We start from the raw sequence: 20,382 nt of genomic DNA on the forward strand, positions 1-20,382 counted from the left end.
GCACAGCACAATCACAACTGGTTCTCTGATATACTGGTAATGAGGAGAGGGTTTGTAGTAATGAAAGCTCTCATGAACTATATTTAGTGCTCCTCTGCACAAACACAAACTACATGGACAAGATGTGATATTTGATTGTCATGCTGTTGTTGATAAGGAGTTGGCGTTTGGAATTGACGTTTTTTGGGTAGGTTATGAAGAAGAGATCACATAGGAGAACAGTTTTCTATATCTTTTTGTCAATGTGATTTTTCACATCCAGATACTACGGTTGAACGATAAGGAGGTTTGGGTATGTTTGTACTGTATTATGTAATACCAAGTCACTGGGTCAAAAAGTGATAAAGGATGACCATGATTTGGGAAAAAGAACCTGAGACAAAAAGAAGACAGAGAATGTTAAGTATTAAATTAAATGAAGTATTGTATGCTCTATGGAAAGAATATGAATGAAGGCTAACATTTCCAACGCAAACTCAAATACCTTATGCACTTTCTCGATGAGACTTGAGGGAAAGGGAAATGCTGAGCTGTATCTCCAAAGTGTCTGATTGCATTGGAACTCATTTCAACACACATTGCACTCACAGCACCATCTGACAGCGTTTAACTGTGCCATGTGGGGGTCTTCCGGGTAATTGGGAAGAGAAAACAAAGCTATCAAAAGTTGATCTGGATTCAAAACTGGTCTAAAAGTAGATAGTAACATCATTCTGAGTACAGACAAGAAGCCTTATCTTGACACAGTGGACCCACACATTACTAGTAACTGCTGCTTGTGGCATGGAGTTTAATGCCTTGTATCTGTGTGTAATCTCTCTTGCTCGCTTCTCTTCACCTCCTAAGGGCAGCAATCGTCTGGTGGCTCAATCATGATTCAGCAGAGCAGATGCCCTATTTTAAAACCTCCACAAAACTACATTATAGCCAATTGCAAATAATAAGGCCTTGTGATTTTTTAATGTACTACTTTCTTCATTATCAGCACATAATATGATGATTATGATACAGTGTATTGGGGGTACTTTTAAGCCAGTTCTTTCATTCAATTACTGGACCAGGTTTGGCAGTCCTGAGTGAGTAGTCATAGCAAGGTCCCCCAGGTAAATGCAGTGTCGTAAATAACTTGTCATCCATACAGCTAGTTATCCCATACAGGGGGACTGCTGTACAGATAAGACTGTCTCTATATACACACCTGGGAGACACACCGTGATTTCCACCTCAAATGATTGGTTACGGGGCACTTCAGAGGATCTCGCTCTTCCTTTCTTTCTTTCTTTCACTTTCTCTCTCATTCTCTCTCTCTCTGAAACTTCTTTTTCAAATGGTTGTTATAGAGATAGAAGTTCTTATAGACAGAACACTCAGTATGTAGAAGCAATCTGTCTCAAATGGTTTTTACAGACTGTTTTGATGACTCATGTGTACTGTGCCGTTTGCTTATTGTCCTGAATGGAGTGTTTGTGTCCTCCAACAAAAAACAACTCTGTTACAAACACAACTCTGTTCAACTGTTCTTATTTGTCTCCTTTCATCCACAGGTCCAAGGACTTAATCAAGGAGGCCATTCTGGACAATGACTTCATGAAGAACCTTGAGCTCTCTCAGATCCAGGAGATTGTGGACTGCATGTACCCTGTTGAATACGGAAAAGATAGTTGCATTATCAAAGAAGGGGATGTGGGCTCTTTGGTTTATGTCATGGAAGGTAAGCATTTGTGAGGCCTCCTCCTCTCTAGGCTTTGGGTCAGACTCATTTGCATCACTATGATTAGAAGAGAAAATAGATCATAGATCATCTGGTTAAGTACTGTACTTTTCAGTCAGATTTTAACACTAACCCTTTGGACGATTCATGATGTTGTGGAGGTGGGGCTTCAAATGGAAAGGGTAGGGTTGATATTTTTCATATTTTGATTTGGTCAGCTTAAGTTTCATTTGGTTTCATCATACTTCTTTACTATCATTAGCAACGACTGCCAAGATGAATAACAAAAAGCACGCTGAAGAAGCGGAAGTCAGAGGGAAAGGATGTGTAGAAGTGAAGGGAATCGTTCGCTGGTGAAAGTTATCATGAACAAAAGAGTTGGGTTTTTACCAGAATAGGATTTTGTGTACAACACTCAAGGACATTGAACACTCCCACTTTTTCATCAGCCAATCTCATTCCTCGATCGCTATCACTATTGCTATTTTCCATGACTATGTAGCAGTATTTTAAAACTCAAATCTGCTTGCTGGATCTTTAACCAGGTTTTTCACCAGTGTTTTGGCCAAGAACACATCTGAGGACAGTGTCAGACGCGGTGCCTGACCCAGGCATTTCCACTGCAATGACTAAGTGGTCTTCCAATAACCTATTACCCACCCCTCTCTTTTCCTGGTGAGATGAGTTCCTAATGAACACAGGAAGTGAACCCATCATGGCCATGGGGGAAAGAGTACAGAAACTTGTCATGATGGGTGTCAGCTGGGCTTTACCGGTGTGTTACGACATAGATTTGTTTAAAGGAGATGTAGAGGATGTACTCTAGTTGGACCCTGTGTATGCTCTGCTAAAATCAAGTTTGTCCATTAGCAGTTTTCTATTATTCATAAAGTGAACTGAAACTGTTTATATCTAACTGTGCACCCTGTTTGCACTGGTTGATATAACTGTGCACCCTGTTTGCATTGGTTGAGAGCCATTATGTTGGTCAAGGCTGAGCAGGCTCGTCTTTCGGATTCTGTGGAGCATTAGGATTTTATATGAATATTGTCAATTAATAATGCTGTCACCAACAGCATTACGTTTATGGACAGAAATGCTCTGGTTATCGCTGTTCCTCTCCCAAGGACTGCTACTGGATTCTGTACACAGCTAAACTAATGAGACACATTGGTATTCTTTCTCAGTACTGAGCCATCTTGTGAAGTGGATAGTATGTAAATACTCACATTTATGTATCTGAGAGTTTGACAATTGGGGGCCCCTCTGTGTCTCAGACTACGATAAACATTCTCTGCCTTTCACAGGCGTCTCTATATGGCTGTTAGTTTTATATTCTTCATAAAGTGAACTGAAACAGTTTATATCCAACTGTGCATCTAACTGGTTGATATTTAAACAAAAATGCCATTTTTTCAGAGGAAAAGTTTGTTTTCAGTGTAGCAGAAGACAATTTCTCTTACAGTTGAAATGAGGATGAATATGCCAATTTCCACTAGTATCTTCCTGAAACTCCTTTTATCATCTCTCCTTAACAGACTTAGCAATCGACAACATTGTTTCACTCTGACAACATCGTTTATGCACTTATAACAGAGAAAACCTTTTTCTCAAGGCGGCACCAGAAGTTCTCAGAAACTGTGTTTGTTACAGGACTCATCAGTATTCCGCTGTATTCCCCTGAGTTTAGAGTGGACCTGGGAAAGATGCTCAGGCTGATTTCAGAGAGGCCCGTCTTTGGCTTGAGCTGTCATTGAGCCACATTTCTCTATTGATTACCAGTAAGAAAGACAAATACCCTAATCTGAGTCCCATGCGCCCAGTGCTCCAGAAACAGGTAACAATGCTTTGATGGGGTTCAAGGTGTCGCTGTTGATGGTGGCATGAGAGATCATTGGATCTGTAATAGGAGGACAAATAGATCCTTAGGGAACTACGTCTCCTTTCTGATAGCATTCACCTTGAGAAGTTGAGAGTGTGCCCCACAGAGTTTCTGTTCTGAATATACTCAATGGTAACATCTGAGAAAAGGTAATGAAAAAGTGGAGTTTACTGAAGTCGAGAGTATTGTGTTTTATTTGAGGGAGTCTTGCTGTGCCAGTTGAGTGGTTCATTTGCTACTGATGGACTAACTGTGTCGGCTTCCCCCAGGCTGCTTCTCATGAGATGTATTTTGTATCGACAAACCTTAACCGTCAACCGCAGTGCTTTGATGTGTGCGTTTGTATGACATACCGATAGCTGTGTATTTTTGGTTTGTCTGCTCACACTAAATTCACTTCAAACAGTAATAATCATATTTATCCACACACACACACCTTTTTTGAACAAGTGGTCTTTTAGTTTGGTAATGATAGTTTAACAGTAGGGTATCTCGCTCAGTGTGGTGTTGGCAGGCACAGAGCACAAAATGGGTCAGCTAAAATGAACATGCTTTTTCAGTGACACTCACACAGCACGGGCCCCCTGGGCAGAGTTGGAAACCAAGCGTGGTATCTCCTCTGGCAGTTTCAAATTATTTAGCAGTGATGGCCCATTAATGTTTGTTGCTTGGTTGTAATTTTAGCGATAGGAATATGATTTATGATTTGTTGTTGATGTAGATGTCTTACATGCAGAATAATTTTCACACATTTCCCCACCATAGCTGATGAGTCTCTCTCTCACACACACACACACACACACACACACACACACACACACACACACACACACACACACACACACACACACACACACACACACACACACACACACACACACACAGTGCTATCACCGAACATACTCTCATTAACATATGCATAAATGTCCAAACGCAATTCAACTTTGATCTTTTATTCAACTCATTAATGAGGTCCATGTTGTATAAATCATTGTGAGGATTGAATGGTATCCCTGAGAGCTAAGCTAAAGCTATCACATCCATAGCCTAGTCCTTGACTAATGATGTATTTCCAATGGGCCCACCTCTGACATGGACACACTGTTCTCTGTGGGAATAGTCCTCCAGCCATTACGTTGGTCAAGGCTGAGCAGGCTCATCTTTCTGCTTGTGTGGAGCATTAGGAATTAATATCAATCTTGTCAATTAATAATTTATGGACAGAAATGCTCCGGTTATCGCTGTTCCTCTCCCAAGGACTGCTACTGGATTCTGTACACAGCTAAACTATTGAGAGACACATTGGTATTCTTTCTCAGTACTGAGCCATCTTATCAAGTGGATAGTATGTAAATACTCACATTTATGTATCTGAGAGTTTGACAATTGGGGGCCCCTCTGTGTCTCAGACTACGATAAACATTCTCTGCCTTTCACAGGCGTCTCTATATGGCTGTTAAACTCACGGACAGACTCCAAATGTATAATGTGAGAAAGAAACAGGACGTGGAAATTACCCCTAAAAAGAGATACTGGCAATGACAGGCTGCTATAATTGGTGGTGGTGTTGTGTGCATGTGTGTGTGAGTGTGTGTGTGTGTGTGTGTGTGTGTGTGTGTGTGTGTGTGTGTGTGTGTGTGTGTGTGTGTGTGTGTGTGTGTGTGTGTGTGTGTGTGTGTGTGTGTGTTTAATAGGACCCTGTGAAACTCATCAATTCTGTTTTTAGAATGGCACAGATGCAGCGGATATGGGCTCTATAAACCAGCCAAGTAACAGTTTTAATAGTCATAATCCAAAATGCGCCAAATAGTTCTCAACATGGATTTGGTTGCATAGCAACCTGCTGGATGCTCATCCTTGGCACTATATTCTATTTACATCCATATACAAAAACCCATGCTGCTGAAGTGGAACCTTTTCATTCTATAGACTCATCAATGTAAATATTTAGAGCTGTTGATGCAAATATGACTCATGGATGAATATGGAGATATGTATTAGAGAAGTCCTATTGGAATCCTTGCATTAATTTGGTTTTCATGTTGATATCATTTCCTGTACTGAGGAAAACGCACACTGAATTGGCTCGATGTAGGCTTGCAGAACATGAGAAATTGCATGAGTTAATCTGATCGCACCCTTGCTGTGTTCCATTAACTAAAAGTATCAATGCCTTGTCACCTTACAAAAGCCAGGTTGTTACTTGTAATAAATAATTTGCTATGACGGTGTGTAGTCTGAAATCCAATCTAAGCCAGAGATTCAGTAAATAAATAAATTCTCAAATTCTCAATTAATTCTCAACAAGGAGAGCAGTGTACGATTCCCCTGGCTCCCTGCGCCCCCCAACCCTTCCTACTCTAAAACGTCCTCTTCATGCCATGCTTGTCTGACTGTCTGGTAAGAGTCCCACCCTCTGTTCCATGTCGTTAGATGTCTGTCCTTTGTCTCCTCCCTTTTAAGGAGCATTCCTAGAGTGACTTTTTGGAACGATTATGACAGTAGAATATCTGCAGTGTATGTGTGCTGCATTCCAAAACAAGATATGCTGCACAAACAGAGCTTTTGAAGTAAGTGTTGTATAAAGCTGAATTATTGGAGGGAAAATCTACCTATCTTACTATTGATTTAACCGACCGTAGTAAGTGCCACATACTTATGTGTTGTGTATTAAGTGATGCAATCAAATACCGGGGCAAAAGACAAGGTATATTATGAAATCTACGGAGGGACATTTACACTGACATCTTGGTTTTTCAGGGCTGTGATACATTCAAAGTCAAAGGGATTCTCAAAGCGAGGGCTGAACCCATAAATCTTCTCTTCAAAGTAAACAATTACATTCTCAATGGATTCCTCACATGTGGAGTCAATAGTAAATATTTCCATTGAAATTCAACTGTTCTGCCAATACACCCTTAGCACCAATGCATACAGGAAAATAATGTGTAATTTATATGCAAATGAAGCCCGTCTGAGAAGAGAATGCTGCACACATCCCATGCACAGATGTGAGTGTGACTCAGCTTTAATGGAGGTGCTCATCATCTCCTTTGTGGTTAGCATGCAAAGGACTCTTTTATTTTGGTACTTAAGCGGTTATTGATTGTTGTTCTGGCATGCAGGTTATACCATTTTAACATTTGCATTGCCGCCTAATTTGTTTCCCTCACAGAGTCTTTATACCTCATTATATCTTAGTAGGTGGAAGGGTAGGAGAGTATTGAGAGCCCCTGAGGACGTTTGAAGGGTTATGAGAGGCTGTTAACTGTAGAGAATGAAGACATATTGAGGAGTGGAAGCAGACTTGTGTTTGATGAAAGGAAAATGGGTACCTTCTACGTTAAATTACTCTTAACCTAGGCTCTTAACCTTGGCTCCCAGTCTTTCTTCTCACCTTGTTCAGAAAGCCTGGGGAAGTTTAAGACAGAAAGTCTTTAGTGAGGGGTGGAGACCTGTAACACGATTGCCACACTCCCAACAAGTCAAGAACTGGCTCAAGGCGGCTAGTGTTCCAACAACCGAATTACAATTCCAGGAAAAATCAAGCAACTTCAGCAAGGTCCAATTAAAAAAAGAGCCTTTTAGCCTTTTAGCAATGTTATCTAAATTGATTGGCTAACACTGACTAATTTGCTCTTTTTAAGAGTAACAAAAAAGGGGAGGGCTGTTGTTCTTCTACTTAAAGCCAATCAAAATGTGACCTCCATTCAAACAGAATCGGCGAATAACAATTTCTCCAGACCTCCAAAGGAGGCGTGAGAACAGTGTGAATATGAGGTATGACGACGCGAGATTAAATTGTTCTATACCTGTGTAGTCATGCTGTATAACGTTTTTTTAACCAAATCTCTATTTTTGTATCTCTTACTATGTAAATGGCGTATTGTAGAAGGGTGCAGACACTTTCTTTGCTTGATTTTGAGAAACTTACGGGCACCAGTTTCGTCATTGCCCCTTCTGCCCCAGGTCCTAGACTCAACTGTCCACTTCCCCAGGTGTGGAGTGTAAATGTGATAATGTACTGTCTAAATTGCACTCTATACTGTACCTATCTAGCCTAGCTATTACCAACACTTTGGATACCATCTACCGTAGTGCCCTTTGCTTTATCACAGGATAGTTTTAATACTCATCATTGCATCCTTTATCAAATGGTCGGCTGGACCTTGTTAGTCCTATAGATCACTTCATTACTCTCTTTTTGTGTGCAAATCCCTACTGCATAAACTCACAGCTTCCCTAAACTTATTGAAGCATAAGAATGTATACATACAAGTTACCAATCTCGTTCTCAGGATTGGTTAACTCTTGAGGTTCCACAGGTTTGTACGGAATTGGGGAAAACTGCTTTTAGTCACTGTGCTCCCAGAACTTGGAATGACCTACATAATGCCTTAAAACCGGCCACTCTAGTACCTGTATGTCATTTCAAGTTTTTAGTGAAGGATCTGTTCTTGGAGGTTTATACATGTGTATTCATGTAAACTGTTGTAGTGTGCTGTTTGTAACTGCTTTTTGTATTGTATGTCTGTTTGTTTTATTTTATTAATTTGTACTTTGATCTATTTTAAATCAGGACTCTGCTGTAAAGAAGACTCTGGTCTAAGTCAGGTTTCCCTGAATAAATAAAGCTTTAAAAATCGAACAAAATGGAATATACTTTAACATTGAGGAAAAAGTACAGATCATTTATACAACATTAAAAGACCTGCATTACTATACTGGGAGGATTGACCTACAGCCTGTGTGTAGAGGCATAGATGTGTCTTGATTCACTCAGGATAAGAATAGGTTCCGAAATAGAAACTCAACGAAGACTGACAGACAATGCTGCTGTCAAGCAGAGACCTGACCAGTATGGGGTGGTAAAAGGTAGGATAGAAAAGGAACTATTGTTGTGTCACCTGTTCCGACTGGGACTATTTTACGAAGAGTTGTTGCCTATGCTGCCTTGCAACATTTAAGAAAATGGAGGAAAAACTTAATTCAGTTTTTTTTTTAGCCCTGTCCAAGCGTCAGGCTTCAATCATTTCAAGTGGGTTTCCACCCCTTTGTAGCTTCTTTCTGCAAAGGATTTCCCCAACAAGGTGAGATAAAATACAATGGGATAAGATATATTTTTTAAATGGCTGGCTGAATACTCAAAATACCTGCTTTTGAATCATTTTAGCTGGGGTTTTAGCTGGTATGCTCTTTACAACCCTGCCAGCCAACCACCTCTGACCATAACTGTCCATTTGAGTGAATTCAACCATGAAATTTCACCCAGAGCCCATGTTTTTATTTAATTTATTTATTTAAAAAGCTATTAAAAATGTTGTCCAACAGTGAATTGTGGGCTGTGTTATGGCACCTGGTGGAATTTAAGTGTAGAAGTGGTTGGAATGCTGGCTGTCTTTAATCCCCAAGCCCCCCCTGCCAGCCTGCTGCTACTGTTGAGGCCAACTCAGAGGCTTTAATTGGCAGGTTCAGAGTGTCAGACCCTGCTCTCCACACTCAAGTGTCAATTAAGTGGGCTTGGCCAATGGCAGACACTACTAATGTAGAGAGGGGGTCCAAAGACATGGACTGTAACTTGTCCTCACATTGGAGATGGGGCCCCGTTAAGAGTGTCTCATTAAAGCTGCCCTCCGCAGTTGTGAATTGGCTGGCCCATCATTCCTCGTAAATGGGGGAAACATGGCATTGTGCACAGTAACAATAACCAGGGAGAAAGTTTATCAGCACGACAACTCTTTAGGTTGGTAAGTTTAGGTTTATAGAGAAATCGTTGGGAATAGCAGTGTATAAGGTTACTTGATATTCCTGGCTGCTCCACTGTCAGAGAGGAGGTATGTAAACAAGCAGTGCAGATGATCCGTGTGCTGTCTCCCTGATTACTTTTTTCTATCCGCAATGCCATGTTTCCCCGTTGTGTACCCAGAATGATGGGCCGTCTATGGTTCAGCAGTTTGAGGTTCTCCACTGACTTCTGATACTCCAGGTCATGAGGTCCATGTTAAGTATACCCCTGAACTTTGGTTTGCGGGGCTTTAGAGGAAAGTAAACATTAAACAGAGGGAAGATCAGAGAGAGAGAGAGGGAAAATTGTTCTATCCACGCTAGCATGCATACACTCATTTGCTTTGTATAATCCTTCTTTCATTTAGCCTATTCTGCAGTATCCAGGCAATTTCATTTTTCAGACTAATGAGTTTCTGACTAATGACTTTATCTGAATCGTTTCTAAAATGGTCTTATGTAGCTTTAATGCATTGGCCTACTGCAAATACCTGAAAGCAGACTCACGGCTGATGGAGATGAAGCATTTAGCGTGTTCAACTGTAATTTCCAACTCTGGCCAAATACACTCACTTTCTCTTTTATGATTGTAGCTCTGTAAACTGATTAAACCCTAACTCTTATCCTCCCCATTTCCTCCATTGTTTTCCCATTGTCATTGCACTGGTTTTTCAATAAACATGCTCTTTTCCAATCAGTGGGAAGGAATCTAGTACATTAGTACAAAATACTTTTAAAAAGACCGCAGTTGTTGCAGTTATTTGATTCTAGCTCTGCATTTGTCTATGATAGAGGTATTATATTGTTCATATATCAGATATGCCTGTCTGTTTATGGGAAGCGGAAGTCATTAGTCAATAAGCAGGATGTAAGATAAATGAGTAATTAAAGATAATGATCCTTCGCCTGCTAGGTATGATTTCAGTTTTTCCTAATTATTTTTTCTACTTGCCTCTGGCGGGGTCTAACATGAATAAACTATGCATTCAGTGTGTGACAAGACTGAGACTAAAGTCATCATCCATCAGTGGATTAACAAACATAACACTCATAAATTACATTTTCCTTTCTCTGTGCACTTTATGTAAATGACTTGGTAATGAAATATGCAGCTGTTGCCTATTCAGTGGTTGATATACATTTGGCGTGCTACTTAGACAGGTTTACAAAGAAACCAGTGGAAAAGTGGGGCTTAGTTACAGTGTAGATAAGATAATCTTATATGTAGAGAATGTCCATGACATTAGCTTTACACAAGCACTTGAGGATAACATTTCAGTGGCCCTTGGCTTTGATAGTTAATTTGTCAGCCATCCGAAAGGACACAGCTTTGTAGATCAACCCACATCTAGTCATGGGCAGGAGAGGGCTTAAAGACAGGTTGTCACTGAAGAGAAGAAATGTCATCATAATGTACATTCAACAACAAATTAGCCTCTGTAGCTATAGACCTGGCCTTTTGTGCAAATTACTTGTCATCTAAATTAAGAAAACTGCCTACTGACAGTCAATTGAGATTGAACTGACAGCAGGAGATTTACTCATCCTGCTTTGCTTACCTGAGGAAAACATTCTTGGCTTCATTCTTTCCTCTCCATAAATTAAATCACCCCCACATTTCTTCACATGGCTTTAGAATAGCAGGGGGGCTTTCAGTGGATTTAATAGCCATTTGACTGCAGAGAAGGAGCTCAGTAAATTGATTTAATTCGGGTCTCTGATGTGTGCAGACATCCAATTGTGAGAATGTTACTCCACCGTGACGTCATCTTCATGTTGTTTTTTATTGAATGGATGCCATTATCCTCTGAAAGGTAATTTAGAGACTGGGCTCATTGGGAATAACGCATGAACGTGACATTTGAAATGTTTGACATTTGAACATCTGGCATATGAGGTTTCCATTATGACTATTTGTTTTAAATGCTATTACAGAATGCTTTAGGCTGCAGACATCCCACCAGATTATGTTTTTTTTATTGGTTGCACTTTAAACAAAGGGTTGCATTTTAAATGACTTCAAGCACTTTCTCTTTCAAGCCTTCAATAGCCCTTTATAAGGCCCGCGTAGATGCTTGTCAAATCGCTGATATGCATAATTTGTGAATCAATCTACATGACTGTATGACGAGTTCATAAACCTTTTATAAAGTATTGTACATGTATTGTATATGATGCTTGACAAAGTATTTATAATCTTCTGTTATTATTATTATTATTATTATTATTATTATTATTATTATTATTATTATTATTATATCATATAATATATATTTTTAAGGCAGGAAGAACAGTATTCCCTAAATTCTCTCTGATTCAATGATGTTGTTGTAGACACAGTATAAATGAAAAGTCCTTGTACTCTGACAGTTGTGACAGTTGTCACCCAAATGCCACTGAAGAGGACACACATTCAAATTAATATGCAGATATGCTGCTGTTACGTTTAACTGCCAATTCCTATGAAGGACTTCTTATGATAAAAAGGAACATTGGCATCAGCGTGGAAATTACCAGAAGTGCATGTGTGAGGCTGGGCCAGCTGTAGCACTCTGACTAAGCAATTCTGGTAACATTAGTTCACATAAGATTCGCTGTGTGTCTCAATTTCTGTCTGTGTATTGATGTAATATGTGTGATTTCACATAGAAGAGTGTGGAAATTAGTTTGAGGTGTGACAGTTTCTTTGGCTTAGTACCTTAGCTTGCTGAATAGGTATGTTTGTAATATTCCATCACTCTTTATCATTCCTTCACTTTCCTCCAGTTGAATTGTTTTCAACACCAACAGCCTATTGCTTGAATTGATTTAACAGATGAAAAAGGCCATGGCAAATCGTCAATAAATCAATATTGTGCATATCGTACATACAACCACTAAGACAACTGAATCTACAGGGAACAATAAAGTGTGGTAAAAAGTGACAGGTTAGGTACAGACATCATACATTTGTGACATGTGTCACCGAGGTGAGATAGTAAACTCATGTTTACCCCCACCGGTGCCAACGAATTGCTAGCTTTTCGGTTGCGTAGCTGGCTAACATCGGGTATTTCTCAAGGTGGTTGCGTGTGTTGGCAATACAGAGGACGCGGGTTTGAGATTTGTGTGGGCTCGGAGTGTGAGGAAGCAATACTGTTTGTGGCAGCATGACGGATGTTACACATGCTGATTACAAGGTTGATTAAAGACCTCATGGTGCCCAGATCAGTGATGTCATACATCGGATGGAATTATTATTAGGGCCAGGAGTTTTTTCTGACCATGTGACCTGGCAAGGAAAACCTCTTGGCCAAAGAATATCATGATAGATAGTTATAGTGTAAATCCAGGGACAACGTTTTTCCTGGTCGGGTCCTGGCCCTACTGATAGTAAACGGTATATAATGTCTATTGGTATATTGTGCATATAGATGTTTGCCAAGACACTCTGAAGACATGGCTACCAGGACCTTGGTAAAACTTTCAGGCTGTCACCCGCAGATACAGGGTCTTAAATCATCATTACACTATCTGCCAACATGTGTCATAGGCACCTGGCAGATACAGAGCAGTTACAGAGTTGCAGGACACTGACCCCATTCAAGAGAACTGTTGGTTTATTTTCAGCCAACTAGGTCATTGTTGTTGTGGCTCTATCCATCGTTTGAATAGATAGGCTCACCTTAATTTGCATGTATGCAAAACAGACATAGGTCCTGATCCTATCTCTGTTGTATTTCCATTCCCTTATCCTGTAAACCTCACGTTATTTTAAAGCAAGTGTACTGAAAAGTTACACTGGATCTCTATGGCAAGACACATTATTCACCCACGTTTTGCCAAAATTGCGCCAATCAGTGTAATTTTGTAATTATGACACAATTGTGGCACACTTCACCAGTGCCTTGTCATGATTGGACAACAAGCAACATGCAACATTCGGTCCGGCTTTAAAGTCATCCTGTACAGTAGATAGATAGATAGATAGATAGATAGATAGATAGATAGATACTTTATTGATCCCCGAGGGGAAATTAAGGCATTACAGCAGCTCACATCACAAACAACAACAACAAAATAAAGTGACAATAGAATAATAAAATAAAATAGACATCTGAAACATACAGTAAGAACAGTCCAGAGTGATTTAACATCCCTGTACATCCTGTATCTGGGATCCCATGAAAACCAGTTGCTAGGAGCATGAAATGAGGCATGGCGTTTTCCTGCTTATGATGATTTATTAACTGATGGTAACCTTCACTTGGTGGATATACTTTAATGAATGTACCGTACCTAAAGCTAAACCACCCATGGTTATTAAAGCCCCGATCAGGCAGAAGTGAGGCATGTCATAACTGTCCCACATCAACGCGCACACGCGGCCAACCACACGGCCAAGCATCCACACTTACTGCACACATCTCACCGCGTAGACCGTTTAATTTTCCCTCCTAAGCCCCCATGAACACCTTCCCCACTGCTACACTGATAACACCCCACCAAGGTAGCTAAGGGACTGCACTGCATTGTAAGGTAATAAGATAGTGGTCCCATGCCACGTCACCTCCCGCTTGTATCTCTTCGATGATTGGTCCATGGTGTTGCCTGGTTGTTGTGGCGATGCTAGGGGGGTTCAGAAGAAGTGCATGTCTGACTGCACACTGTGAGTATGAAGGGCCGGGCCCATCGATCCATGCTGCTTCTAGATGAACCTCTCTGAATATAGCAGCCACTTTATGATGTGATTCTCTCTGGGGTTTCCACAGGGGCATTCTGTGAAGCTCTGTGGGATGCTCTTTCTGTGTGTGTGTGTGTGTGTGTGTGTGTGTGTGTGTGTGTGTGTGTGTGTGTGTGTGTGTGTGTGTGTGTGTGTGTGTGTGTGTGTGTATGTGTGTTTGTGTGTGTGTGAGAGCATCTCCAGACTCTCAGCCAGGCGCCTGGCTCTTTTCATGTGCAACCCACACAGAGTACTAGGACTGTTTATGGATCACTCAGCTCTAAATGCTTTTAGTGTCTCACTCTCCACTGTGTCTCCGGTCTTGTTACAGAGAGCGTATGCCCTGATTATGACACACATAGAAGCACTTTTAAAAGGAAATACAGTCACCAACAGCCATTGTCTTAGTAAGTGTTGTGTACTCCTGAAAAGGGGATGGTATTATGAGAATTATGGACTGTATAGTACTGTAATGCCCTTGATATTAGCTTTGTCTACCTTTCTGCCCTGTTTCAACTCAGTTGGCTCATGTCTGACCAGTGTTCGTCCATTCTGTACTGACTGGATAATATATACTTTCATTACTCCCCAAAGTGCTGCCAACCTGTTCTTTGTATGCGCAGGGGTCTCATTTCTCCAAAATACGAAACAAAACATATACAGTGTCCTGCTTGTAATGGGACAGTGAAGCTTTTGGCAACAATTATTATGAGGTTAAAGTAGAGATTCTTAGCTTTTTTTATTCTTAACTTTTGTGTACATATTGGTTTCACCGTTCAGAAATGACAACACCGTTCAGAAATGGTGTTGATTCTAGCACTCGAAACCCCAAAACAACTGTCAGCAACACTCTTCAGGAGGTAGGAGTGAATGTGTCAGAGACTACCATCTGCAGAATACGTCACCAGCCAACCTACAAAGGCTTCACTGCAAGGTGCAAACCACTAGTTATCCTCAAAAAGGATGGTCAGGTTGCAGTTTGCTAAAAAGTACTTCAAAAACATGCAGAGGCCTGGAAAAAGGTCTTGGGCAGATAAGACCTTTTAATATTATCATGTACCAGTGGGATTGCAAGAGGAAAGTTTGGAGAAGAAAGGATCTGCCAAAGATTTACAGCATACCACCTCATCTGTGAAACATGGTGGAGGGGTGTTAATGTTAGGGCATGTATAGATGCCACTAAAACTGGCTAACTTGTCTTAATTGATGATTTAACTGCTGACGGCAGCAGCAAAATGTATTCTGAAGTGTACAGAAACATATTGCCTGCTTGAGTGCAAGCAAATACCTCAAAATTCATCATACAGTAAGACAATGACCCAAAACATACTGCAATAACAACTAGGGAATTTTTCAGAGCCAAAAAGTGGGAAGTTCTTGACTGGATAAGTCAATATTCAGATTTAAATCCAATTGAACATGCATTTCAATTCCTAATGATTAGATTTTAGGCAGAAATACCTCAAAACAAACAGCAACTGAAGATGGCTGCAGTACAGGACTGGCAGAGCATCACCAGAGAAGATACCCAGCATCTGGTGGGGTCAATGGCTCAGGCAGTTATTGCATGCAAAAGATTGTCGACCAAATACTAAACATGAATGGTTAATTTGGACATTATATGAATCTGTCCAATGACTTTTAGTGCCCTGACATAGGGGGACTATAAGAAGTGTTTTAATTTTGATGTCATAGTCACCTCATAGTAATTGTTTGATTTCATATCCAAACTTTTGGAAAAAATAAGAAAAAAATGCTACACTGTCCCATTACTTATGCAAGACACTGTATACTTTGTGGAATCATTTCAGTGGAAAAATCTTGACACACCTGTCTGATTTAAAGACCTATCTACTCTATCTGCCTATCTTTTACAAGAGGAAGATTGCTTCCCTCCCCTATTGATGAGTGTCAGGATATCGAGCCTTTCAGGATATTGGGAAATGAAATAAGCCCCTCTGAGATAGAGAAGAACCATAAGGTCTCTGACAGGAAATGATGATGATGACTGATATATATAAAACCATGATGCGCCACTACCAAACTGCATGGACTTACTGCCGATGTGCCTCAGAGATAAAAGTTCTCCCTCTTGTCCTTTATGTCCTCCACCCCATTTCTCATATTGTGCTGTCACTCCTGTATGATAAAGCTGTCATGGTGGTGATGGATATCTAATAAAAGTGTTTGAGAGAAGAAAGGGGGCGGGTGCGACAAGATAACTCCCTCAGTGTGAAGACTATTACTTTTTACTGTCACAGGTGTTAAGATTGTCGTCTTCAAAACCCAGCGTAGCCTATTCCGTCCTCCAACACATTTTCCACATTTGCGTTACTAAGAGTATGCCGTGCACTCGGAGATAACATCAGAACTTCAAGGCGAGTCGATTTCTGTACATATTTCATTCTGCACTTGATATAGTGGCTAGCCAACCATACTGGCTGGTGATTTGGGTCAGTTCCATACTGCGTTTGCTTAGATCCAGTGTTTGGATCAATTCCATGGAACAGTGGTTGCCGCACCGCAGGTACCATCAAAACAGGTCAACAGTGTTTTGCCTTCAGTCTCTCGCCTGGCTTGTAACCAGAAACGCCCAAGGTGCTCAGAAGGAATGGCTCCGCTTACTTCACACATATATGATGTTCAGTACACTATGGAACCCTCATTGTGAAACTCAAAACAACGGTTAAGCAAAATGCTAGAAAAGCTACCATTGTAGGTAAAACAATTGTATTTTTATTTAACCTTTATTTATCCAGGTTGGTCTCATTGAGATAAAATCTATTTTTCAAGAGAGAGCTGGTTTTGATAGTGCAGCAGTCAGAGATAGCAGGTTGAGGTCTTCTCCTTCCTTCTGTTGAGTAGGAGATCAGGGGAAGGACCAGTCTGTTGTGATTAGAGGACAGGCCTTCCTGCTGGTGATAGTGTAGAAACTGTGACCTGTTGGTGCTTGGCAAAGTGCCTACTTGGCAAAATTAGACCCATCAAGTGCCCATTTCGGCTGGACGTTCAGCCAGTCTGTCACATTCCAGAAATACTTTGAATGTCCTTCCATCCATTGCTTTGGTATGATTTAAAAATAATGTCTGTTTTACTAATCCCTTTTCCCCCCCAAAAAATTCTCCCAGTTTCACATCTTTCTCTGAGCTGCCCATTAATTTTTCAGTCTCCAAACCTTGTGGTGTGATCTCCTCCCTAAAGCCAGTGCTTGTGTTTGTTACAGTAATGAATTTAGACTTGTATCCTAATGCATTAGTCCTGGTTCCCTGCCCAATCTGGGGAATGGCGTGGCAAAGTAGCACCGTTACATTTCCAACCTGTCATGATCATTTCCATGGGCCGTGTCAAACAAGCCAGGATTAAAAAGTGTGCTCTGTCGTTTCCTTTGCAGACGGGAAGGTGGAGGTGACGAAGGAGAGTGTGAAGCTGTGCACCATGGGGCCTGGGAAGGTGTTTGGTGAGCTGGCCATCCTCTACAACTGCACCAGGACGGCTACCGTCAAGAGTAAGTCTGAATAGTACATCACATCACAACACAGAGACAGACTGGACGCCATAATCAACGCCATGTACTGTAGTAGTCACCATAATCACCATAGTAAAGTTCGGTTTGACAATTACTATACTTGTAACTGTTCTTTTCAGAGGGGATTAACAGACAAAGCTACAAACACAAAATGTTTAAAATGTTCAATCTCATAATTTTTGCCAGATTTTTGCCTACTTTTTGTTCCAATATTGATGTTGTGTTCCCTCTGGAAGATATCAGGTGCAAAACCACTTAAAACAACAACAAAACAGCAAATCAGGCCTTCTAGCCTTGTAGGAAGGAAGGGATTATCATTTCTCAGCTTTGTTTGAATCATTTAAGAAAATTGTCATGGCATGATATTCTGGTACTCTCCCTCTCACAAAGACAGTAAACATGTCCCCCAGGAACTATGTAGCGCCCCTGTGTGAATTGGTGACAATTATTCAAACTGAAAAGTTACTGGAACGTGTAGTGCTTTTTTGATTCATTATCAGTCTTGCTTCCTACAGCTTTGCGTTTATTTGAAGGCAGTCCACGGATTTGAGGTAGGCTGAAAAGTTACCAGAGCTTGTAATGCTTATTTGATTAATTTCCAAGGACTCAACAGTAGTGTTTGAAAACAGTCAATTGGCCAAAAGGTATGATCTGAGGTATGCTCTCCTCTTTGCACCCTATTATGACATTTTTAATAACAATCTATCACTTTAGCTGCACCATCACAAGATGAATCGGCGTCACCTTGAAACCCCTAAACAATCTAGAAGAAGCATCATTCACCCAAGTTTCGTCCAAATTGTCCCAGTGGTGTCGGAGATAGAGAGTGTGACATACAAATGGACAGAAGTTTGGGACGTACAAACGGATAGAGACCGATCCATAGTCCCCTCCCCGATTTCATCGGTAACCAAGTAAACACAAGGATTTGTTTTTCTTTGCTGTGAGGATCTTGTTTATGCTTCTGTAAAAAACATTCATCATTGGTTTCTAAGCCCTTGAACGCACATATCATATCTACCCAGAGGAGCTTCTGTTCTTACCTGTTCACTATCATAAATCATAGAAAGGGGACAGTGTACCTATTCCCTTTGAGCTAATTTGTTCATACAAAGTGCACCTTAAGGCAAAGCTATTTCTTCTTTGTGAAGTCAATTTGATGCAAAACATGAGCAAAAGCAAAGGCAGACATTATTTTAGCTGTATAGACCCTTGCCGTGACAGCTGTATATTTCAGTGGCACTAGAGCAGATGCAAATTGTAAGGGCAGCAGCTGTTGCTGAATAAAAAATCAGATTAGGCTATTTCATGTGCAGCATCCATTTCAATTGTTTTCATATATCAAAAAGAGTTTTCCGGGAAGGCTGAAAGCATTGCGAAATACACCCACTCGAGGACACCCACACATTCACATCTAGTCTGGGTATACACACAAATACATTAATTCAAATTACGACAACATGTTTGTAATAGTCACTAGGGACACTACAGGAGAAACCATGATCTCATTGTATCAACAATTAGCCAATTTAACCAAAATAAACTTTTAAAAGCTGCTTGAGTCTTCTCAATCTTTGAGCTAGGAATGTTTCAAATAAGACATTTGGCACAGCCTCTTTAAAAAACAATCTTCTCAGTCTTTAAGCTTGAGCTTATTCTCGCTACAGTAACTGTCTCAAATAACACCAATTCGGCACATAATCATCTTTATCCATGAAGAATGTGTACAAAAAACAAACCAGAAAACAGACATTGAGCACATCAAAAACCTTCATGGCATGAAAAATGAGAAGCGATATCCCGGTGGACGCCTCCTCAGAAACTCACCCAGAAAAGCAGCACTGTGCTTCCTTCAAGACAAATGCAGAATAGAATAGAACGGAATAGAATATAATAAAATAGCATGGAATGGAATGGAATAAAATGGAATGGTGCTTTATTAGTCCATATGTTGTTAGAGCGGTAATTCGTCTTGTGTTCTGCTCTCAATCCTCTGACTAAACGGTCAATTAAACAAAAAAGCCTTATCCATCAACTAATACAGATGTGATGCTGTAGACACTGGCTTGGGTTGAGACTCCAGCTTATACTGACTTGTAAAAGGAGAAAAGTTTTCGGAGTATGATGCCATGTTTGTGAGCTGAAGATTTCCAGTCGATTTAGAACGATCATAATGCATGACTGTAGCCTCTCTGCACTTTCAAAGCATACAGTTTGAGACACACCTTTCCCCCTACGCCCCTGTATCAGTATACTGTCCATATCACACTTCTCATTCAGAGGATGTTGGCCATGTTGCTGGCTAAGTGTTCATTACATGTGCAATACAGCTAAAGAGGGTGCTCTACCGGGTGAAAGCCAGTTGACATCGCAGAAGTTTAGTTCAGCGACATGTCTCTGTTCTCCTATCTGTTCTTCTACTGTTGAAACATAACCTCCATTAGCAGTATTATGGTTTGTTTTTGGAGAGTGATTTATTGTCCCTCACCAGTTTTCATTCAGGTGTGATGTCGGCAGAATACTGTAGCTTGTTGCCATAGAGATGTCTTCATCGTGACTATACACTGTACACTGAGTCCCATGAAAAAATGTGTTTCGCCCCTCATATGCGATTAATGCCCTCTGTAAAAGAGCAGTCTCAACCTATCATATTGCTTTGTTAAAAGTCTCTTCTGGCTCCTGCCCTTGACTTGATGTAATGGCTACCGGGGGCTATAGAGTTGCTACCACTCAACCCGTGCTTTACATGAATTTGTTTGAGATAGAACATGCAGTTT

General features: G+C 40.6%; 1 protein-coding gene across 1 annotated transcript in view; it reads left to right on the forward strand.

Annotated features, from left to right (window-relative positions):
- Positions 1–20,382, forward strand: part of prkg1 (protein kinase cGMP-dependent 1) — a gene marked incomplete at its 5' end in the record, with an annotated part of 91,787 nt that overhangs the window by 7,652 nt on the left and 63,753 nt on the right. Inside the window, 2 exons of the mRNA XM_083687496.1 lie at positions 1,545–1,711; positions 17,471–17,584. Of these exons, the coding sequence (XP_083543622.1) occupies positions 1,545–1,711; positions 17,471–17,584 (281 nt within the window). The remainder of the gene's footprint in view (positions 1–1,544; positions 1,712–17,470; positions 17,585–20,382) is intronic.

This window comes from Argentina silus, assembly GCF_951799395.1.
Source record: "Argentina silus genome assembly, chromosome: 16".
NCBI lineage: Eukaryota > Metazoa > Chordata > Actinopteri > Argentiniformes > Argentinidae > Argentina > Argentina silus.